This window comes from Notolepis coatsorum, assembly GCF_963971535.1.
Source record: "Notolepis coatsorum genome assembly, chromosome: 7".
Classification (NCBI taxonomy): Eukaryota; Metazoa; Chordata; class Actinopteri; order Aulopiformes; family Paralepididae; genus Notolepis; species Notolepis coatsorum.
Genome location: NC_140171.1, coordinates 11,602,880 through 11,622,879, shown reverse-complemented (window position 1 = coordinate 11,622,879; position 20,000 = coordinate 11,602,880). Strand labels below are relative to the sequence as shown.

The 20,000-nt window shown below is 47.9% G+C and overlaps 2 protein-coding genes across 2 annotated transcripts in view; both read left to right on the top strand.

Moving 5' to 3' along the window:
• Positions 1-20,000, top strand: part of LOC311232223 (monocyte to macrophage differentiation factor 2-like) — a gene marked incomplete at its 3' end in the record, with an annotated part of 202,011 nt that overhangs the window by 77,728 nt on the left and 104,283 nt on the right. The gene's annotated exons all lie outside the window — the stretch shown is intronic.
• abcg2b (ATP-binding cassette, sub-family G (WHITE), member 2b) overlaps positions 1-20,000 on the top strand; it is a gene marked incomplete at both ends in the record, with an annotated part of 49,479 nt that overhangs the window by 10,895 nt on the left and 18,584 nt on the right. Inside the window, 5 exons of the mRNA XM_084319480.1 lie at positions 9,788-9,945; positions 12,029-12,180; positions 13,642-13,734; positions 17,003-17,151; positions 18,858-19,009. Of these exons, the coding sequence (XP_084175606.1) occupies positions 9,788-9,945; positions 12,029-12,180; positions 13,642-13,734; positions 17,003-17,151; positions 18,858-19,009 (704 nt within the window). The remainder of the gene's footprint in view (positions 1-9,787; positions 9,946-12,028; positions 12,181-13,641; positions 13,735-17,002; positions 17,152-18,857; positions 19,010-20,000) is intronic.

Below are 20,000 nucleotides of genomic sequence, written 5' to 3'. Positions count from 1 at the left end.
TTCTGCTTCTTGAAGAAAATATGCAATCCACTGATTAGATCCATTTAGAGTTGATTTGAGTATAGTCCGGCCACCGGCACGAAGCAGGGCATAGCAGCGTCAGGCTCCATGGTGCAGTAGAGGCGGCGGTAGGAACGGCCTTGAAGGCCTTGGGAGAGAGGAAAGAAATGCGACTTGTCTCTGCAAGAGGTGGGAGGTAAGCTGTTGTGTTTTTTTTTGCTGAGTCCTATTTTCCTTTTTTCGGGTAAATGGGTTGACAACAGGGTAGGCCGTGGCTAGGTTGCCTAGCCAGGTATGTTACCTTGTGTTCCGGCGGGGTTTGTTGAACGGTGTTCCCATCTGGGTTGGCGTCGGGTAGTGGGGCTATGGGTCCAGCCGACATGGTAAACATGTTGCGTGTCTGTGCGCAGGCAATTGTTGTTCTGGGTCCCACATCGCCGCGCGCTAGGCTGCAGTAGTATAAGGGCAGGGCCGCTTGGGAGAAATGTGAGGCCCTGTGCGTTTTTAGACGCGAGGCCCCCCAACCCCTGAGGCGGCCCTGTGTAGTGGGCTATTGTTTCGTTTTGTCACTCTGCTATGAGAAGGTCTGTCTTGCTACAGTTTTCTCTCCTCTCAACCATTCATACTGACGGTCAATCGGTGTACTGGGGGAGTAGTGCGGGGGGGGCTTTGTTTACCTTTTTTGGTAAATGGGCTAAACTAGGGCTGGTGTCCTGTTGTGAATATGTTGAATGAAGGCGGGACTAGTTCGCTCTGGTCCGTCTCCCCTTAACTTTGTGTGTATGGGTTTGCTCTTTCTACAGTATTTTGTGGTTTAGCTCTTTTATTCATTTAACCTTTTCATGGTGCACACCACAGTGGAGGTTGCTGTTTGCAATCACCACTGGTGCTCCGTGTTAACATCAGTCCTTTGTTTTTGACATATTGAAACAATGCCCCGCCCGGCCGACACCATGGGTGGGTCGGCCTGGCGAGTGGCTGGTGGGCTGTTAAGGCTTGTACCGCCACGGTATGGAATTGGCAACGATTAGAACTGTGTTCGAATTGCTGTTTTTTTCTATTAAAAAAATGGTGTCTGGTGGAGGGGCCTTGAGGGCCAGCCGACGTCGACACATCGCGCGAGGTTGTTGACGTTATTAGCTTTGACCCAGCCGCAAGCTATAACCGCTCAGGGTTCCCCTCTCCGCAGGGGTTTTTGGTCTTCTGCTGGAGCGCGGGCGGTATTGTCCTAGGCCCTACACCGCCTCACACCGCGCAGCCAGAAGAAGAGAGAGCACGGCCTCGTCAGCGGCGATGACGAGGCCCTCGACAGGCGGCCATGTTTTCCCCCGCCAGAGGTATCCTGGGCGTTGATTCGACAGGTGTCCACAAGGCCGACAGCCTTGGCGGCCGAGGGATCGGCCATGTAGGATGGGTTCGGCTTGAACAAACAAGCCGTCACCGTCCTGCCGCGAGCAGCCCGCTCTCCGATCACTCCCTTCCTCAACACCAGCGGAAGAAGTGGGCTCTGATTGTTTCCTTTGGCTGCGGGCCGCGTGCCTTCGTTGATGCGCGGGCGGCCCCCCTTTTCGCTTCTCATGGGGACAGGGGCTGACACCCAGTTGATGGCTGAGCCTGGGTCTGTCCGTGAGAATGTTGTGCTGTCAAGCGGCTCCCACACCTTGAACTGTGTTGGTTGAGCCTGGTGTTACGTCTGTCAACTTAAGTGTTGTCAGCAGGGGGGCTCGAAACCTTTTGAGGCACACAGTGCGGGCTTCCCCGGCCTCGCCTTCGCCAGGCCAGGTATCATGTTGGTGCCTCCCACTCCTGAAATATTGGCAAGTGGTCGCAGCTCACATGATTTGGGGTGGTAGTAATATCACTGCAGGGCTACGGTGTGTAGGAACCCATGGGGGCCTTACACCTTGCATGTCCGGCTGCAGAACAACTCCTTCAGCATGTTCTGGAGGGGTGTTCAGTGGGGGGGCTTTTTTCATTGGAAGCCCCCCGTATCAGACCGGCCCTTTCTGTCGGGGTTCCCCCTTGGGTGCGATTGCCTCGTGGGTGGTGTCAGGGTCAGGTGTTCCAACACGGAACACGCTCCTCGCACGGTTCCAGGTTTGACTATGCACAGCGGGGGGACCGGGCCAACTATCTACAGTTCCTGGCGGACCTGCGTCACGTGACGGCGGGTGCGTTGGGAGTGTCGTCACATATGACTACGGCAGTACCATATGTCGAGGTGGATGGAGAGAACGCTGAGGCGGGGACTTGTGTTTACACAACCCCACCCGTTTTCAGGTTTGGTACAGACCCTATTGTCAGGGTCTCCAGCAGTGACAGCTCTGGTCAACGAGATCCAATCTCTGTGGACGAAGCAAGCCATCGTCGTGGCGTTCTCCTCCCGGTGTTCTCTGCCCGAGAAGTCGGGAGGGAGGGGTGTAAGACCCAGGCTGGACCTGTCCCATGGGAAGGTTCAGCATTTTTTGGATCGTCTCCTACCTGTTGGACACTGTCAGGTGGGGGTCTGGTTCTCCTCCATAGACCTGTAGGATGCGTATGCACATCCCCGATCTTCCATCCTAGGGCTTACCTACGCTTCCTTTGCAGGGTTAGCGTATGAGTACCAGAGGCTGCCGTTCGGTTTTCTCTGGCTCCCCACATCTTCACAAAGTGCGTGGAGGCCGCACTGGGGCCTCTGCGTCGTCCGGGGTTACGGAGTGTTCTGCCCTGATGACGTTCTGGTCCTTCGCGGTCAAGGTGGATCGTCAGGTCTCGTACCAGGCAGGTCTCTACCAGCCTGGGGTTGCTGTAGACTGGATGTAGAGTACTCCTCTTCCCAGTCAACGGTTGGAGGGCTATGGGCATCCATCTCAGAGCGTGTTGTCAACACGCTCGGGAGGTTCCGTCCTAGGACGGTTACGGCGCTGTCTCACATCGCGTTTTCACCGACGCCTCCCTCGCTGGTGACGCGTCGGGCCAACGCAGTAGGGGGCAGCTGGCAAACCATGCTGCCCGGTCTGCGCTACGTTCAATGTGTTGGTGTTGAAAGCGGTCCTTCTGGTCCACAAATGGTGTTGATCAGGACGGACGATACGACGTCAGTGTCGTGTATCGACAGACAGGGAGGAGTACGCTCCCCCTGTCTGCACCAGGCGGCGGGCGGCTGGCTATGGGCGTCCTCCATCTGCGCGGCCTGAGGGATCCCCACATCCCCGGCAGGGAGAATGTGGGTGCAGAGGTACTGTCGCGGGGCGGTCCTCATCCTGACGGGTGAGGATTACGTCTGGACATGGCCAGGCAGGTCTGGGACCGATGCCGTGCCGCCAGGGATTCTTCCCCATACATCTGTTAGGTCAGTTGTTGGGACGGGTACGTTGAGGGGCGCAGGTTCTTGATCCTGATGGTGTTACCATCTGGAATGCGCATGCTCCCTCCACTGTCGCGCTTACGCGGGCAGATGACGTATGTTCCAAGTGTGGTGTAAGGCGGGGGGCCGGGACTCAGTCTCCTGCCCCCTGGATGCTGTCCTTAGTTACCTCCAGTCTCTCCTTGATAGACTGTCGGCTTCGACGGTGAGGGTATATGCAGCAGCTATATCCTCCTATCATGAGGGGTTTGAGGGGATGTCTTGTTCAGCCACCCTCTTGTGAAGCGTTTCCTGCTTGGCGCTCGACGCGTTAAGCCGGTGCAACGCTCCTTGGCTCCGACTTGGGATCTTCAATTGGTCCTCGTCGGTTGTCCGTGGCCCCGTTTGAGCCGCTCGAGCAGGCGCCGTTGGGACTGCTGTCCTTCAAGACCGCGTTCCTACTGGCTGTCACTTCCGCTGAACGCGTAGGTGAGCTCTGTGCTCTCTCGGTACGTCCAGAGTGCCTGTCTTTTCGGACCGATTGCGGTGTCACTCTGCGACCTAATCCTGCTTTCGTGCCTAAGAATATCCGGAGTTCCTTCCGCTCCCGGGATATTGTGGTTCAGGCGTTTCGTCCTCCTCCTCACACTAGTGAGTTAGATGCGGACTGTCATGTCCAGTCCGTGCTTGGGGATTTACCTCAGCCGTACTCAGGACTTCAGGGTTACCAACCAGCTTGTCTGTTACGGTGGGGCTCGTGCTGGTAAGGCACTGTCGGAGCAGCGCCTGTCCCATTGGTTGTGCGACGGCATTACCCTCTGCTACACGTTGGCTGGGCAGGATCCCCCTGGGGGCGTCAGGGCGCACTCCACTCGTGGGGTGGCTGCTTCTGCCGCTCTCCTGGGTGGGGCCTCGGTGGAGGACATCTGTGCTGCAGCTTCATGGTCCTCCCCGGGCCCCTTTGTAAGGTTTTACCTCATGGACATGACCGGGGGTTCTGTCTCCCAGGCGGTTCTGGGGTCTGTGGCCTTTCCTGCTTCCTGTCCTTTGGTCGGGTAGCAGGAGTGTATGGGTATGGGCCACAGTGTGTTGGGTCACACGTGGTTCCGCCTGTACGGTGTGTTCAAGGGGTTCTAGTTCCCTCTTGTTCGCATTCAGGTGGAGTTGACTGCGCCCCCCCTTCGTTAGGAAGGATGGGGTGACAGGGCTCCCCGCACCCCTTGATGTGGGCTTACGGGTCCTCAGGGGGTACATTTGTCGGGCTTTGCGTCCGCTCTTCCCCATATCTCATAAGGCTCAGAGCGGGACGCAAAAGCAAATACGGCATATAACGATAGGTTATGTAGATAACCTAGTTATATTAGTATTGGCTGAGCGTCCCGCTCTGCGCGGCCCTGAGTTCCCTCTTGAGGAATCTTTCCTGGGACGGGTTTTGGCGAGGAAGGGTGTTTGGTGACTAGAGTCACTGCTATATGGGCGGTGCCACCATGGGGGCGGGGCCCCATACAGGTGGGGTGCATGTGTTTTTGTTCGTGGGAGATACAATAGGTATCATAGGAGATAAGGGATATCTCATAAGGCTCAGAGCGGGACGCTCAGCCAATACTAATATAACTAGGTTATCTACATAACCTATCGATAACTGTATCACTGTTGTTATGTACTAGAGGCCTGATCACTCCTGTGTCACCAGGGCATGCAGGTGAGGGCTGCCAATTAGCCAATTAGTGCTGATTGGTTACCTGCTGGGAGCTTTAAAGGCAGACCTAGGAACACACATGCAGGGTCTGTGCTTGGAGAAAGAGCTGTTAGGTTCTTCAGTCCTTGTCCGTTGGGTTTGCACTAGTACCTTAGTTTACATTTACCTTAATAGTTCCTTGAGTTAGTAGCACTTTGAGTTAGAGCACAGGGTTTTGGTGTTGGTTTGCACATAGGTTGCGTGCCCCTGAGCCAGGGTCGTAACAGTTGGGCGCTCGTCCGGGATCTTTTACCCCTAGAACTTTGTTTGGTGGTTTTTTTTTTGTGTTACACGGGGTGTCATGGTATTATGGTTTGGGTGGTGTTCGTTACATATGGTGTAACGTGGGGGTTCGAGCCATTTCGTCAAACAGGTGAGTATGCCGTATTTGTTTGTAATTTGATGTGACTACTTATGCTGTTAAAATATATAGTTTAGTGGGCACCACATGTAGATAGGGGCATTATTTTCTGGTTGTTGGTTAGCGTCCTGTGCACCACGTACTCCTGGGGCGGTCAATGAAATGATTGGTATATGATCTTTGACTGGTAGCAGGTGTGGTTGAAGAAAGTTAGGTCTACAGGGCATTAGTTTAAGGGTAGGTAGATTAGGGCGGCCAGAAAACACAGATAGTGTGGCAGGGCTTGATTTAGTGTTTCTTAGGGTAGACATGTGGTGGGCCGGTTTTTTCTGCAGTTTAGACATAGAAGCATATGTAGTCATATCAGGTTAGAAGGCGCACCTGTTTGGAATTGTTTGTTGGATTTATTTTTTTGTTTGTTTGAGTGTTTGGTGAGCATACCTGGTAGCACCTAACACCTGTATGACACGTCTATTTAGGGTGGGTGTGTTTTTTTTTTTTTTTTTTTGTGCAGCCTAGAAAGGTGCGCTCCGTAGAGCTCACATTTCCACCGCGTTCCCTTCTGGTTGTTATTATTGGCATTTAGCATTATTCATGGTTCTTCAGTGGTTCTTTGTGGTTCTTCAGTGGTTCGTTGGGGGGGGTCTTCGTGGTTCGTTAGTGGTTCTTCGTGTCTGTGAGGTAGGGTGTGTGCTTGGGGTGGCTGGTTCAGTGACAATGGCTTCCATCAGGGACTTTGTTGATCGCCCGTCTCATGATTTGTTAGACAAGTTTTCCAAAGAACAACTGCTAGAACTTGCTGTACACTACAGGGTAGAGCTTTCTGCAGGGGAGAAACGTTTGAAGCCGTCTGCCTTGAGTGCTTTAAGGGTGTTACTCATTAGAGGGCAGGTGCTTGAGGAGAGGGTGGGGGAGCCTCCTTCGTCTGACGCGTCTCCGCTATTACCTGGTGCAGAGGGTGAGTGGAGGGTTAGAGAGTTGGAGTTTAAGGAGAGGCAGCTACACCAAGAGCGTGAGGAGAGGAGAGAGGAGCGTGAGCTTAAGGAGCGTGAGCTTAAGGGGAGAGAGAGGAGAGAGGAGCGTGAGCATGAGCGTGAGCTTAAGGAGCATGAGTTTAAATTTAAGGAGCATGAGTTTAAGGAGAGACAAATGTTGCTGAAGCACGAGCGTGCGCAGAAGGAGCTTGAGTATAAGCATGCTGCCTTACAGGCGGGTGTTCTGCATCCAGAGTCACGTTCCGGTTTTGATGTAGGCAGGAATATTAGGATGGTGCCTCCATTTTTTGAGAAAGACGTGGAAAGATATTTTCCCCTTTTTGAACGGGTGGCAACCACATTGAAGTGGCCTGATACCGCCTGGACACTGCTGCTGCAATGTGTTTTAGTTGGTAGGGCACAAGAAGCCTACACTGCTCTGTCCCTTGAACAAAGCGCTGATTATGAGCTGGTTAAAGCTTCCATTTTGAGGGCTTATGAGTTGGTCCCCGAGGCCTATCGTCAGCGTTTTAGAGGTTATCGCAGGTCGGAGGGGCAGTCTTATGTTGAATTTGGAAGGGAGAAGGAGAACCTGTTTGACAGGTGGTGCACTTCTCAGAAGGCAGAGTCAAGAGAGCAGCTTAGGCAGTTGATTCTCCTAGAGGAATTTAAAAGATGTGTTCCTGATACCGTTTCCACACATCTAAATGAGCGTAAGGTATCGCCGCTGTCTTCGCTGATGAGTTTGTGTTGACACACAAGTCCGTGTTTTTGGAGGACTACCGTGTTGAGTCCGGGGATAGGAGTCCTGTTCAGGGGGGCCGTTTCCCAAAACCTGTGTCTGCTGGTCAGTTAACTTCACCTCCTAGGCGGGTTGGTTCTGCTGGTGCATTCCCAGAAGGGATTATCTGTTTCTACTGTAAAGAACCTGGTCATATCGTTGCTGGGTGCCCGGTGCTTGAGCAGAAAAATGTCAGAACCGTGGCTCTGGTAGAAACCATAATGCAGAACACTTATGCCAACGTTAGATGGGGATGGGGGAAGTATCAAACGTGTGGACAAAGAGCTCGAGGGTTCCTCAAGGTTTATGATGAATGGATTTGTTTCCCTGACTAATGCACTAGAGTCCAAACAGGCTATAACAATTTGGAGGGATACCGGTGCTTTTCAGTCCCTCATTCTGGAGGGGGTTTTGCCGTTTTCAGAAAACTCTTCTTTGCATTCCGGTGTCGTTGTTCGGGGCTTTGGGGGTGGATTTGTGGATGCACCTTTGCATGAGGTCACGCTCAATTCTCCCTTAGTATCAGGCAATGTTGTTGTGGGGGTATGTTCTCACATTCCCATAAAGGGGGTGTCCTTCATTCTAGGGAATGATTTGGCTGGTGACAAAGTGCTGGCTACTCCGGTTGTAACTCCCATTCCTGTGGTTTCTGAGGTCTCTAATGAGCTGGCACAGAAACATCCAGGAGTGTTTCCTGTGTGTGCTGTGGCACGAGAAATGTCAAAGGACAAAAGTTATGTTGTTGATACTTCGACTTGGGACATTACACTTAGTGACACATTCTTTGTTGAATTAAAATGTGTACCTGTTGAGAATTTTGGAAAGCACACGGTGGATGTACCTCTGCATAATGATTCTCTTGATTGTGGCTTTGTGTTAGGCCCGGTGGTGAAACCAGAGTTGACATGCGTGCCGGAGAAGCATGTGACAGGAGATGATATGGCAGCGCAGTGTCTCAAGGTCTTCCCAGCCTGTACGGTGGCTGAGGCCACGAACGAATTGGAGGATGAGTGTGGGAAGGATGCTATGAGAGGTGCTGTTGTTTCATGTGACACCGTTCTAGTTGGAGAGGCTACTGAGCCTGACTTAGGCTGCCAGCCTTCCCACAGTAGCTCTATTGTCCCTAATGTTTCACTTGTGGGCAGGGATGGTCCCAATATGTCAGTTGATGATTCTGACATTGATCCACATGTCCACACTGATTCTCTGCCATGCACTAGGTGTGATGGTCAACCTAGTTACCTGTGTCCTGTGGAGCAGGAGCCGCCTTCGCGACCTGGTCTGTTGAGTGGCAGCCATTTTGTTTTTGATCAGGACAATGTTATTTTGGGTGACGCCATTTTAGATGGTGTTCCAGACGTTATTGTGACTGTCGTACTGCCATGTTCCCGGTACACTGGGGCTGTACCTGAGGCGGTACATCCTACTCTGGATGTTCACGGTTTGCAGTATCCTGAACTGCCAGTGCCAGGTGGGATGGATATGGGTGCGGTGGTGGTATCAGTGATCTATGGTTTTTGTTGTGCTGTGTTCTGTTCTGTTAAGCGCAGTTCTCAGGTTGATTTTGGTTTGCAGTATAATTTTGACAGATCGGTATCGGTGGTCGTGTTCGACAGGGGCCGACCCGGTTCTTGCCTTGAACCATTTTGATGTTTACGTTGGATCCTCCAGGTTACCCCTTGTTGTGTATACAGACCATAACCCTTTGGTTTTTCTTCGCAGCATGGTGAACTCGAACCATCGTTTGATGCGATGGAGTTTGTTCCTCCAGGCGTATAACTTGGATATTCGCCACATCGTGGGAGGGACAACGTGCTAGCAGACGCCCTCTCACGATCATAGTACCGGTGTTTGTGGTACCCGTTATCGCTGTTGTGGTAGTGGCCCTGACAACTAAGGGGTCACAGTTGTTTTTTGTTTTGTTTATGGGTTGTTGTGTAGTGGTTGCCTCTTGGGCAACCAGTTTGGTGGGGGAGGTGTTATGTACTAGAGGCCTGATCACTCCTGTGTCACCAGGGCATGCAGGTGAGGGCTGCCAATTAGCCAATTAGTGCTGATTGGTTACCTGCTGGGAGCTTTAAAGGCAGACCTAGGAACACACATGCAGGGTCTGTGCTTGGAGAAAGAGCTGTTAGGTTCTTCAGTCCTTGTCCGTTGGGTTTGCACTAGTACCTTAGTTTACATTTACCTTAATAGTTCCTTGAGTTAGTAGCACTTTGAGTTAGAGCACGGGGTTTTGGTGTTGGTTTGCACATAGGTTGCGTGCCCCTGAGCCAGGGTCGTAACACTGTACAAAACAAAAAAACACAGTAACACAGTAATGTAGCTTTCCCGCTAGTACAGTACATGCAGGACACAGAAGTCATTATGTGCTAATCATCCTGATCAGCTGTCACAGTGTGTGTGTGTGTGTGTGTGTGTGTGTGTGTGTGTGTGTGTGTGTGTGTGTGTGTGTGTGTGTGTGTGTGTGTGTGTGTGTGTGTGTGTGTGCGTGCGTGCGTGCGTGTGTGTGTGTGTGTGTGTGTGTGTGTGTGTGTGTGTGTGTCTGTGTGTGTGTGTGTGTGTGTCTGTGTGTGTGTGTGTGTGTGTGTGTGTGTGTGTGTAGATAGGAACAGAGTTCCTGCGTGGTGTGTCGGGGGGGGAGAAGAAGAGGTGCAGTATTGGGATGGAACTCATAACCTCCCCCTCGCTGCTGTTTCTGGATGAACCCACGACCGGCCTGGACTCCAACACGGCCAACTGTATCGTCAGCCTGCTGCACAAGTATGGATGAACCAATTAAACCTCTATCGCCCCCTAGGGGAATCTGCTTTGTACTATGAGCATAAAGAAGTACATAAAAACATCAACAACCGTGAATACATGACAGCACATACTATAATATAGACGCTTTCACTGGAATTGTGTTGCTAGGGGACAGCTCTGATGTTTATTCCCCTGTCAGTTATTGATATTAACAAACAAACCCTGCAACAGGAAGTACATTTGGGTCCATTTATAATGTTTATGTGGCCAAGTTGAAGCCGTCTATAAGGGGGGGAAAAGCATAATCTTGGGAAATCACACACACACACACACACACACACACACACACACGCACACACACACACACACACACACAGACACAAGCATGCACGCACGCACACACACACACGCACGCACACACACTCACACACACACATACAGCAAATGGTGTCTCCTTGCCTACACACCCTCAAGACCCCTCCGCTCTACATCCTCTGGACCCCTCATACCTACTCCTATCCGCGCTCCGGGAGGGTCATCAAAGAGAAGCCGCATATTCTCAGTCCTCGCTCCACAATGGTGGAATGAACTTCCCAGTTCCCACCACAGTTAGGACAGCCGAAACCCGACCAATCTTTCGCTGTTGACTAAAAACACACTTCTTCAATCAATATCTGAAATGAAAGCACTATTTATTGATTGATTGATTGATTGATTGATTGATTGATTGATTGATTGATTGATTGATTGATTGATTGATTGGTTGAAAACTTTATTAACAGATTGCAGAATGGGTACAATACAGTACGGCTCAATACAAACAATTGTTAAGAGGATGCAGACCAGAAAAATACTTTTGTCTTGTTTACATCAGGGTCCCCCATTTTCAATTCATCAAGACATTTATGACATACAAGACATACAAATATACAGTACTGTTTTTTTTTTTTATCCACTTTTTCTCCCATTTTCTATATTTTTCTCCCATCCCAATTTCGTATCATCCAATTCAACCCTCCCCTGTCACGAACGCTGTTTCTTGCCTCCCACAAGCCGGCTGCAATGTGGACTAAGTCATACATAGCACAAGTCCCCTCCGGTACTTGAGGTAACAGCAGTCGCATCTTTTCACCTGCGCAGCTCGATCTCTCAGTGGCGAGGAGTAACGCGTGGGAGGCTCACGCTGCCCCCGACACTTCCTGATTCTACTGTGCAGGCGCACCAACCGACCTGTAGGAGTCGCTGTCCACAACGCCCGATCCCCACCCATCAGTTTCCCACCCCCTAATACGGCCAATGTGTATTAGTATGAACGACCAGCTAAACTGAAAGCAATGTGGAGCGCTGGGCTCGAACAGGCGAGCCCAGCGTCTCAGCATTTGTGGCGAGCGCCTTGCCCACTACGCCACGTAGCCGCCCCAAATATACAGTACTGTTTAAGAGAAAGAGATCATAAAAAAATATATATATATATTCGAAGGGGAAGAAACTGGACATTGGAGGGGGTTGGGTGGGTGGGTCCTATACTATAATATATAATATACTACAATACTGCAGCACACAAGTTTCAGCACTGTTTGATCATTGTTACTCAGCTGAAAGTGTTGTACCCTTCCTGCTGAATTGTCATACAGAACTTGTAAGTCGCTTTGGATAAAAGCGTCGCCTAAATTACTAAATGTAAATGTACACGATGACATTGACATCAGGTCAAACGCGTGTGATGTGTGTGTGCAGGCTGTCCAGGAGAGGGAATATAGTGTTTGTCATGGTAAATGGTAAATGGCTGCTTTTTTATATACAGCTTTTATCCAAAGCGCTTTACAATTTTGTTACTCACATTTTACCCATTCACTCACACATTCACACACCGACGGCAGAGGCGACCATGCAAGGTGCCGACCTGCTCATCGGGAGCAATTAGGGGTTAAGTGTCTTGCTCAAGGACACATCGACACGCTGCCCGGGAGGAGCGGGAATCGAACCGGGAACCTCCGGATTGCCAGACGACTGCTCTACCTCCCGAGCCACTGTCTCCCCTGTGTGTGCATGCAGGCTGTCCAGGAGATGGAAAGACAGTATGTTTGTCATGTGTGTGCAGGCTGTCCAGGAGAGGGAAGACAGTGATCTTCTCCATCCACCAGCCACGCTACTCCATCTTCACCCAGTTTGACCACCTGACTCTGATGCATAAAGGAGAGACCGTGTACGCAGGGGCCGCGGACCAGGCCCTGGAGTACTACACAAAGATGGGTAGGTAAGAAGCGTGCATGCGTGTGTGTGTGTGTGTGTGTGTATATATTTGCATATATAGGCAGCTGGGTGGCGTCACCAATGCAAGAGACTCCGGTCTCGAATCCGGGTGTCAGCATTGCCTCCGGCTTGGGCCGGCCGTCATACTGGCTCAATTGGCAGAGTCAGCGGGTGGAAGTCGATGGGTGGTAATCTGGACGTTGTGGACAGCGACTCCTACAGGTCGGTTGGGGGACGCCTGCACAGCAGAGACAGGAAATGGGAAGGGTAGTGTGAGCCTCCCACGCGTTACACCTCGCCAATGAGAGTCCGCGCTGGCAGGTGAAAAGATGTGACAGGCTGCCTCCTCGTGTACCGTAGGGGACACGTGATGCAAGGCTTCTATCCTCCCTACAACCGACCAGTGGGGGGCATATGCGAGCAACGTTCAAGACAGGGGAGGGGAGAATTGGAAACACGAAATTGGGATGGGAGAAAAATAAGGGGAAAAAGTGGATAAAAGAATATATATATATATTTGCATATATAAACATAAAATTCAGAAAACTTACTTTTTCTTAGTTTATATGTACATAACAAACTGGGAAAGTTTCATAGTGATATCTTTTCAAATATTTGTTTTTCCTATTAGGGTACTGTCTTTACCCCCTGGCCCCTATACCTTGGCCAGGTCATCATTGTAAATAAGAATTTGTTCTTAATGACTTACCTGGTTAAATAAAGGTTAAATAATATTTTTTTTAAGTTGGTGGGTTACTAAAATATATGAGCTAGCTAGCTAGTTAGCTAAAAAGCTCTCATCCATCTGAGTGATGGTTTGCATTAGCCTGGTTGTATCGCTAGCTCATTGAACTATTATAATGAGCTTGCTTGGGTTCTACTGGATAGTGAGTTTGTAGTTATTGATTAACGGGGCATTTCGTTTTTTTACCCTCCGCTCAGATCGGATAACATTAATTTCAGAGTCAAATCGAGAAGTGAAATAACGGTCTTTATAGCCAACATATACTGTAACACTACCAAGATGCTTCGTGGAGCGCAAACAATAATAGACATTCATAACAAGCATCAAGCATGTTGCATCCCGCGCTCTCCATGGCACGCGGGCTCTCTACTAGTCTATGTCGATATTTTGTTTTCAACAAGCATTTCTACTTGGGCTATAACACACTTGCAATTAACCTAACCACATCTGGTTCTCATGTGGGATATTACTTGGGAGTAAACCGTCCCTACAGCAACCAAGAGCAACACGGGCGCACAGCCAGGCCTCGAGCATCTGCTGCCCCGAGCGGCCACATGCTCACAGGAGCCTCCAGTTTGTCATCATCAATAGTACTACTTATGCTACTTAAGAGGCTCTATTTGCTTCAATTAGTAGAGTCCTTTCTCACAGTGTGTGTGTGTGCGTGTGCGTGTGCGTGTGCGTGTGCGTGTGTGTGTGTGTGTGTGTGTGCGTAGGCTACCAGTGTGAACCCTTTAACAACCCAGCTGATTTCTTCCTGGATGTCACAAACGGAGAGGCCAGGTCAACACTGATATCACCCTCTACAGGTACACACACACACACACACACACACACACACACACACACACACACACACACACACATGCACACACACACACACACACACACACACGCACACACACACACACACGCGCGCGCACACACACACACACGCGTGCGCACACACACACACACATGCACACACACACACCATGATTATACTGATTGATTGATTGATTGAAAACTTTATTAACAGATTGCAGAATGGGTACAATACAGTACGGCTCAATACACACAACTGTTAAGGGGATGCAGACCAGAGAAAGACTTTCGTCTTGTTTACATCAGGGTCCCCCATTTTCAATTCATCAGGACATATATGACATACATGACATACAGATAGACAGTACTGCTACATCTATACATTTATGATGTACCAGATTTGCAAATACAGTACTGTTTGTGATACAAAAAGAGTACAGAAAAGGGAGTATATACATTTGACGTAAAAACTGTACATTGGAGGAGGTTGGGTGGGGTTGGGTGGGGGGGGGTTGGGTAGGAGGGGTTGGGGGGGAAACACTGTACAACTGTACAAGCAAAACTGTACATTGGAATATTGACAACCATACTAGGTAATTTACTGTACATTGGAGGGGGTTGGGGGCGGGGAAACACTGTACAAACAAGCAAAACTGTACATTGGAATATTGACAACCATACTAGGTAATTTACTGATGAAAGCAGGTCACTGATATGGGCTGATTACAGCTATCTTGACCATCATAAATAATGTGTTATAATGGGCTTGAAGCTTACGTTTTACCCACATTCCCCAGTGGTTAATAATTCCTTTTTTAATTTTCTTTGCTGGCCAAAATATGTTTATATATACAATATATATATAGCATGAGTTATCATAATTCTGATTGGACTCCTGCCAAAGTGTGTGATATTGACAGGGTTACTAAACCAATCTACAGGACTACTATCATCATAAACCCTGTTAGAATAGAATAGAAATACTTTACTCTGTGTTTTACCCAGTGATGATGCAGAGGTCAAATAAAACATGGTTAACTAAGCCCAGTCAAATTACCAATACGACATATCCATATGTCATCTATTGTCTTAGAACAGTATAATTCCTTTATTTAATCTCATAGCCAGTCTGATACTACGGTCCTTGCTAACATCTTTTCTATGCTGTGAATGTTTAACCTTTCACATATGAAAAGGTAGGCAGACTGAGTGTAAACTAGGGCAGGGTGGCACAACCTGAAACCCATATCATGGAATATTATCACATTTACCTCAGTAACTAGAAATTCAATCACAATTCATGTTTTAAACACCAACATACAACAAGATACAAGATACAAGATTCCTTTATTGCCACACAACCAGGTTGGTGGTATTCGTGATCGGTACAGAGTGTAATAAGCTCTACAATACACAAACAACATAGATACATTTACCCCCCCCCCCCTTTCCCAGAAATGGATACATAATACAGCACAACATGACACAATAAATACATAAATACAGCACAGCACGACACAGCACAACATAAACACACCGACGTTTCTTTATTAATCCCTGGGGGAAATGCAGGTGTCATAATACCACATTCTCCATCGTGTTGGCCGTCTGTCAACATGTTTGTAATGTTTGTCTGTCAACATGTTTTGTAATGTTTGTCTGTCAACATGCGACTGGTTGTTGTGTATCCAGTTGAATTAAAGGGACACCGATATGGACAAAATATGGTCTGTGTGGAAATTCACAATGTCGGTGTCGGTAAATTGTCGGTTTATCGCCCAGCCCTACAGTAGTTTAAAGGTAGAATCTGTAATGCCGTCAAACAGCTACCTCTAGGCAAAAGAGACCCACTTGGTACTGCGCTGTGTTTACTGTTTTTGTTTTGATCTGACGTGTGGGTTGAATGAATGAATGAATGAATGAATGAATGAATGAATGAAAACTTTATTTAACATATTGCAGAATGGATACAATACAGTACGGCTCAATACACACAATTGTTAAGGGGATGCAGACCAGAGAAAGACGTTTGTCTTGTTTACATCAGGGTCCCCCATTTTCAATTCATAGTGACATTTATGACATACACAACATACATGACATCATGACATTTATGGCATAGGGACATACATGACATACAGGTATATAGTACTGTTACATTTGTGACATAGAAGATATGCAAATATACAGTACTGTTAAACAGAGATCCTAACAGAGAATATATACATATGATGGGGAGGAGACTGTACATTAGGAGGGGGTGGGTGGGTGGGAGAGAAATATACATATACGGTGGGGAGAGAATATATACATGATGAGGGGGAGACTGTACATTAGGAGGGGGTGGGTGGGTGGGAGAGAAATATACATACGGTGGGGAGAGAATATATACATGATGAGGGGGAGACTGTACATTAGGAGGGGGTGGGTGGGTGGGAAAGAAATATACATACGGTGGGGAGAGAATATATACATGATGGGGAGGAGACTGTACATTAGGAGGGGGTGGGTGGGTGGGAGAGAAATATACATATACGGTGGGGAGAGAATATATACATGATGGGGAGGAGACTGTACATTAGGAGGGGGTGGGTGGGTGGGAGAGAAATATACATACGGTGGGGAGAGAATATATACATGATGAGGGGGAGACTGTACATTAGGAGGGGGTGGGTGGGCGGGTGGGAGAGAAATATACATACGGTGGGGTTTGAGGTTAGTACCGTATTATACTGTGAATGTCTCCAGACCTCTCCTGGCAGAGCCTGCGGTGTGGCCAGCAGTAGCTACCCCTCCTCCTATCCCCACTAAAATCGAACCCACACATCAGACCAAAACAAAACATGTAAACAAAGCACAAATGCCAAGAGGGACTCTTTTGCCTAGAGGTCGTTGTTTGACCACGTTACAGATTCTACCTTTAAACTCTATTTAACATAAAAAGGTAAGCTCTTATTTAATGAAGGTGGGTCAACTGAGTTTAAACTCTATTTAATGAAGAGTTTAAACTATATTTAATGAAGGTGGGTAAACTGACCCTTTGCGAGCACAGGGAGAACGTGCAAACTCCACACAGAAAGGCCTGGGAGATACCCCACCTGTGTACCTGGCAACGCGGAAACCTGGTCCCCAAGCGGGAATCGAACCCTGGACCTTCTTCTTGCTGTGAGGCGACAGTGTTAACCACTACATAAACTGAGTTTAAACTGTATTTAATGAAGGTGTAAACTGAGTCCAGGTGCACCCCTGTGTCCCCCCCCTCCTTCTACCCAGGGGAGGATAAGAGCCTGGCTCTGCAGTACCGCCAGTCCTCTCTGTACCGGTGTGTCTGTGAGGAGCTGGAGCATGTGACCCAGCCGGTGGGGGAGGGGCCTAAAGGTCAGAAAGAGAAAGCAGAGTATGCAACTTCCTTCTCCTACCAGGTCAGCCAATCACGACTCTGCGGATCAGTGCTTTTCAAACTCTTTTTGTTCGTAGCCCCTAGAGACAGAGGGATGCCTGCGTGTGACCCTTCAAACGTAGTCGAACAACAGACCGGAAACATTTCACACTAAAGAATATTGTCCCTTTGCATGCTGTTTACCTTGATTAATTAATCAGAGTAGGGCCATAAGACTTCAAATATTCCTTCTAGATATAAATCTATTATAATCAATAAGTGTGGAAAGGAAAAAAGTGCACTTTTTATAGAAATCTATTACAATATATTTTTTTTAATGATATAGATTTTAATGACATAAATCTATTAAAAAATTTTCAGGAGGTTTTAATGTAAATTCTCTGCTCATTTTATGCTATTGTTATTTTATGCAAATTTGATCTACATCACTGCTGTGAAGCACTTTGGGCTGCAATTTTCATAGGAAAAGTGCTGTACAAATAATAAATAATAATAATAATAATAATAATAATAATAATAATAATAATAATAATAATAATAATAATAATAATAATAATAATAATAATAATAATAATAATAATAATAATAATAATAATAATAATAATAATAATAATAATAATAATAATAATAATAATAATAATAATAATAATAATAATAATAATAATAATAATAATAATAATAATAATAATAATAATAATAATAATAATAATAATAATAATAATTATTATTATTATTATTATTGTTCTTTCAGAATAGATTTTTCACAAAGATTATGAACATGAAAAAGTATATGTTTTCATGATGCTGTTTGTCTGAAGCCGATATCTGTCACAGGTCGAGGATCCATTCCTCTACACTTCATCCGTGTCCCTGGGAATCAAAAAGCACTAAATATGCTGTCTACGATTCTCAGATCATTTCAAACCAGGACTGCGTAGACTCAACCACTAAACGACGTGCTTATTCCACGCTAATGTACGCGGGTTATGTCTACGAACACATTCCAAACAACGAATAAAATCTTATATAAATGCATCTTTATGTTCAGAAAAGACCCATAAAATGTCTTGTACTTCATTTGAATTGCCGTGATTGACCTCCATCCCAGACGATCATCGTGAGTTTGAATGATGCCTTTCATTACGCCTCACCATGGGACTGACTGAACAGGCTGTTACACGAGCGTGTGTGTGTGCGTGTGTGTGTGTGTGTGTGTGTGTGTGTGTGTGTGTGTGTGTGTGTGTGTGTGTGTGTGTGTGTGTGTGTGTTACTGCCCGCTGTATGACCCCTGTTTATAGCCCTACTCTGAGTTGATCATCATAAACAGTTTGGCTGTGTGCCTGTGTGTTCCTCCATCACCATGGGAATAATGTGCGTGCCACTCTCATCTACTAACAGCCGTCACCATATTTGGAAACGTGTGTGTGTGTGTGTGTGTGTGTGTGTGTGTGTGTGTGTGTGTGTGTGTGTGTGTGTGTGTGTGTGTGTGTGTGTGTGTGTGCCAGTCAAATAACAACCTTGTATCAACCTTGTAACCTAGGTTTGTCAAACTAATGTAATTACTAATTTGCATTCAGAATGTTGGATGAGTTGAGTGGAAGGACTCAAATGTGACCTGTGTGTGTGTGTGTGCGTGTGCGCGTGTGTGTGTGTGTGTGTGTGTGTGTGTGTGTGTGTGTGTGTGTGTGTGTGTGTGTGTGTGTGTGTGTGTGTGTGTGTGTGTGTCAGATGCGTATTCTGTGTGGCAGGACAGCAAAGAACGCTCTGAGGACCCCCCAGACGTCCTACGCCCAGCTGGCTCTCAGCACCTTCTTTGCTCTGTTGGTGGGACTCATCTATTTCCAGATGCCCTTTACTCTGCCTGAGGCCCTGCAGAACAGGTAGGCCTACTACCCTACTTCCTACCTGTCTAGTTTAACCCTTTACTCTGCCTGAGGCCCTGCAGAACAGGTAGGCCTACTACCCTACTTCCTACCTGTCTAGTTTAACCCTTTAAGGCCCTATAGAACAGGTAGGCCTACTACCCTACTTCCTACCTGTCTAGTTTAACCCTTTAAGGCCCTATAGAACAGGTAGGCCTACTACCCTACTTCCTACCTGTCTAGTTTAACCCTTTAAGGCCCTATAGAACAGGTAGGCCTACTACCCTACTTCCTACCTGTCTAGTTTAACCCTTTAAGGCCCTATAGAACAGGTAGGCCTACTACCCTACTTCCTACCTGTCTAGTTTAACCCTTTAAGGCCCTATAGAACAGGTAGGCCTACTACCCTACTTCCTACATGTCTAGTTTAACCCTTTAAGGCCCTATAGAACAGGTAGGCCCACTACCCTACTTCCTACATGTCTAGTTTAACCCTTTACTCTGCCTGAGGCCCTGCAGAACAGGTAGGCCTACTACCCTACTTCCGACCTACCTGTCTAGTTTAACCCTTTAAGGACCTATAGAACAGGTAGGCCTACTACCCTACTTCCTACCTGTCTAGTTTAACCCTTTACTCTGCCTGAGGCCCTGCAGAACAGGTAGGCCTACTACCCCCTGCCGACGGGGCACCGGTTGAGAGAGTGAACAGTTTCAAGTACCTCGGAGCCCACATATCCGAGGACTTGACATGGACCACACACATTGACAGTGTTGTGAAGAAGGCACGACAACGCCTCTACTTCCTCAGGCGCCTAAGGAAGTTCCAAGTCAGTCAGAAGATCCTTAGGAACTTCTACTCATGTACAATAGAGAGCATCCTGACTGGCAACATCACCTCCTGGTTTGGGAATAGCACTGCACAAGACCGTAGCAGACTACAAAGAGTGACACGTTCAGCCGAACGCACAATTGGAGGGGGGCTTCCCACCCTCCAGAACATTTACAACAA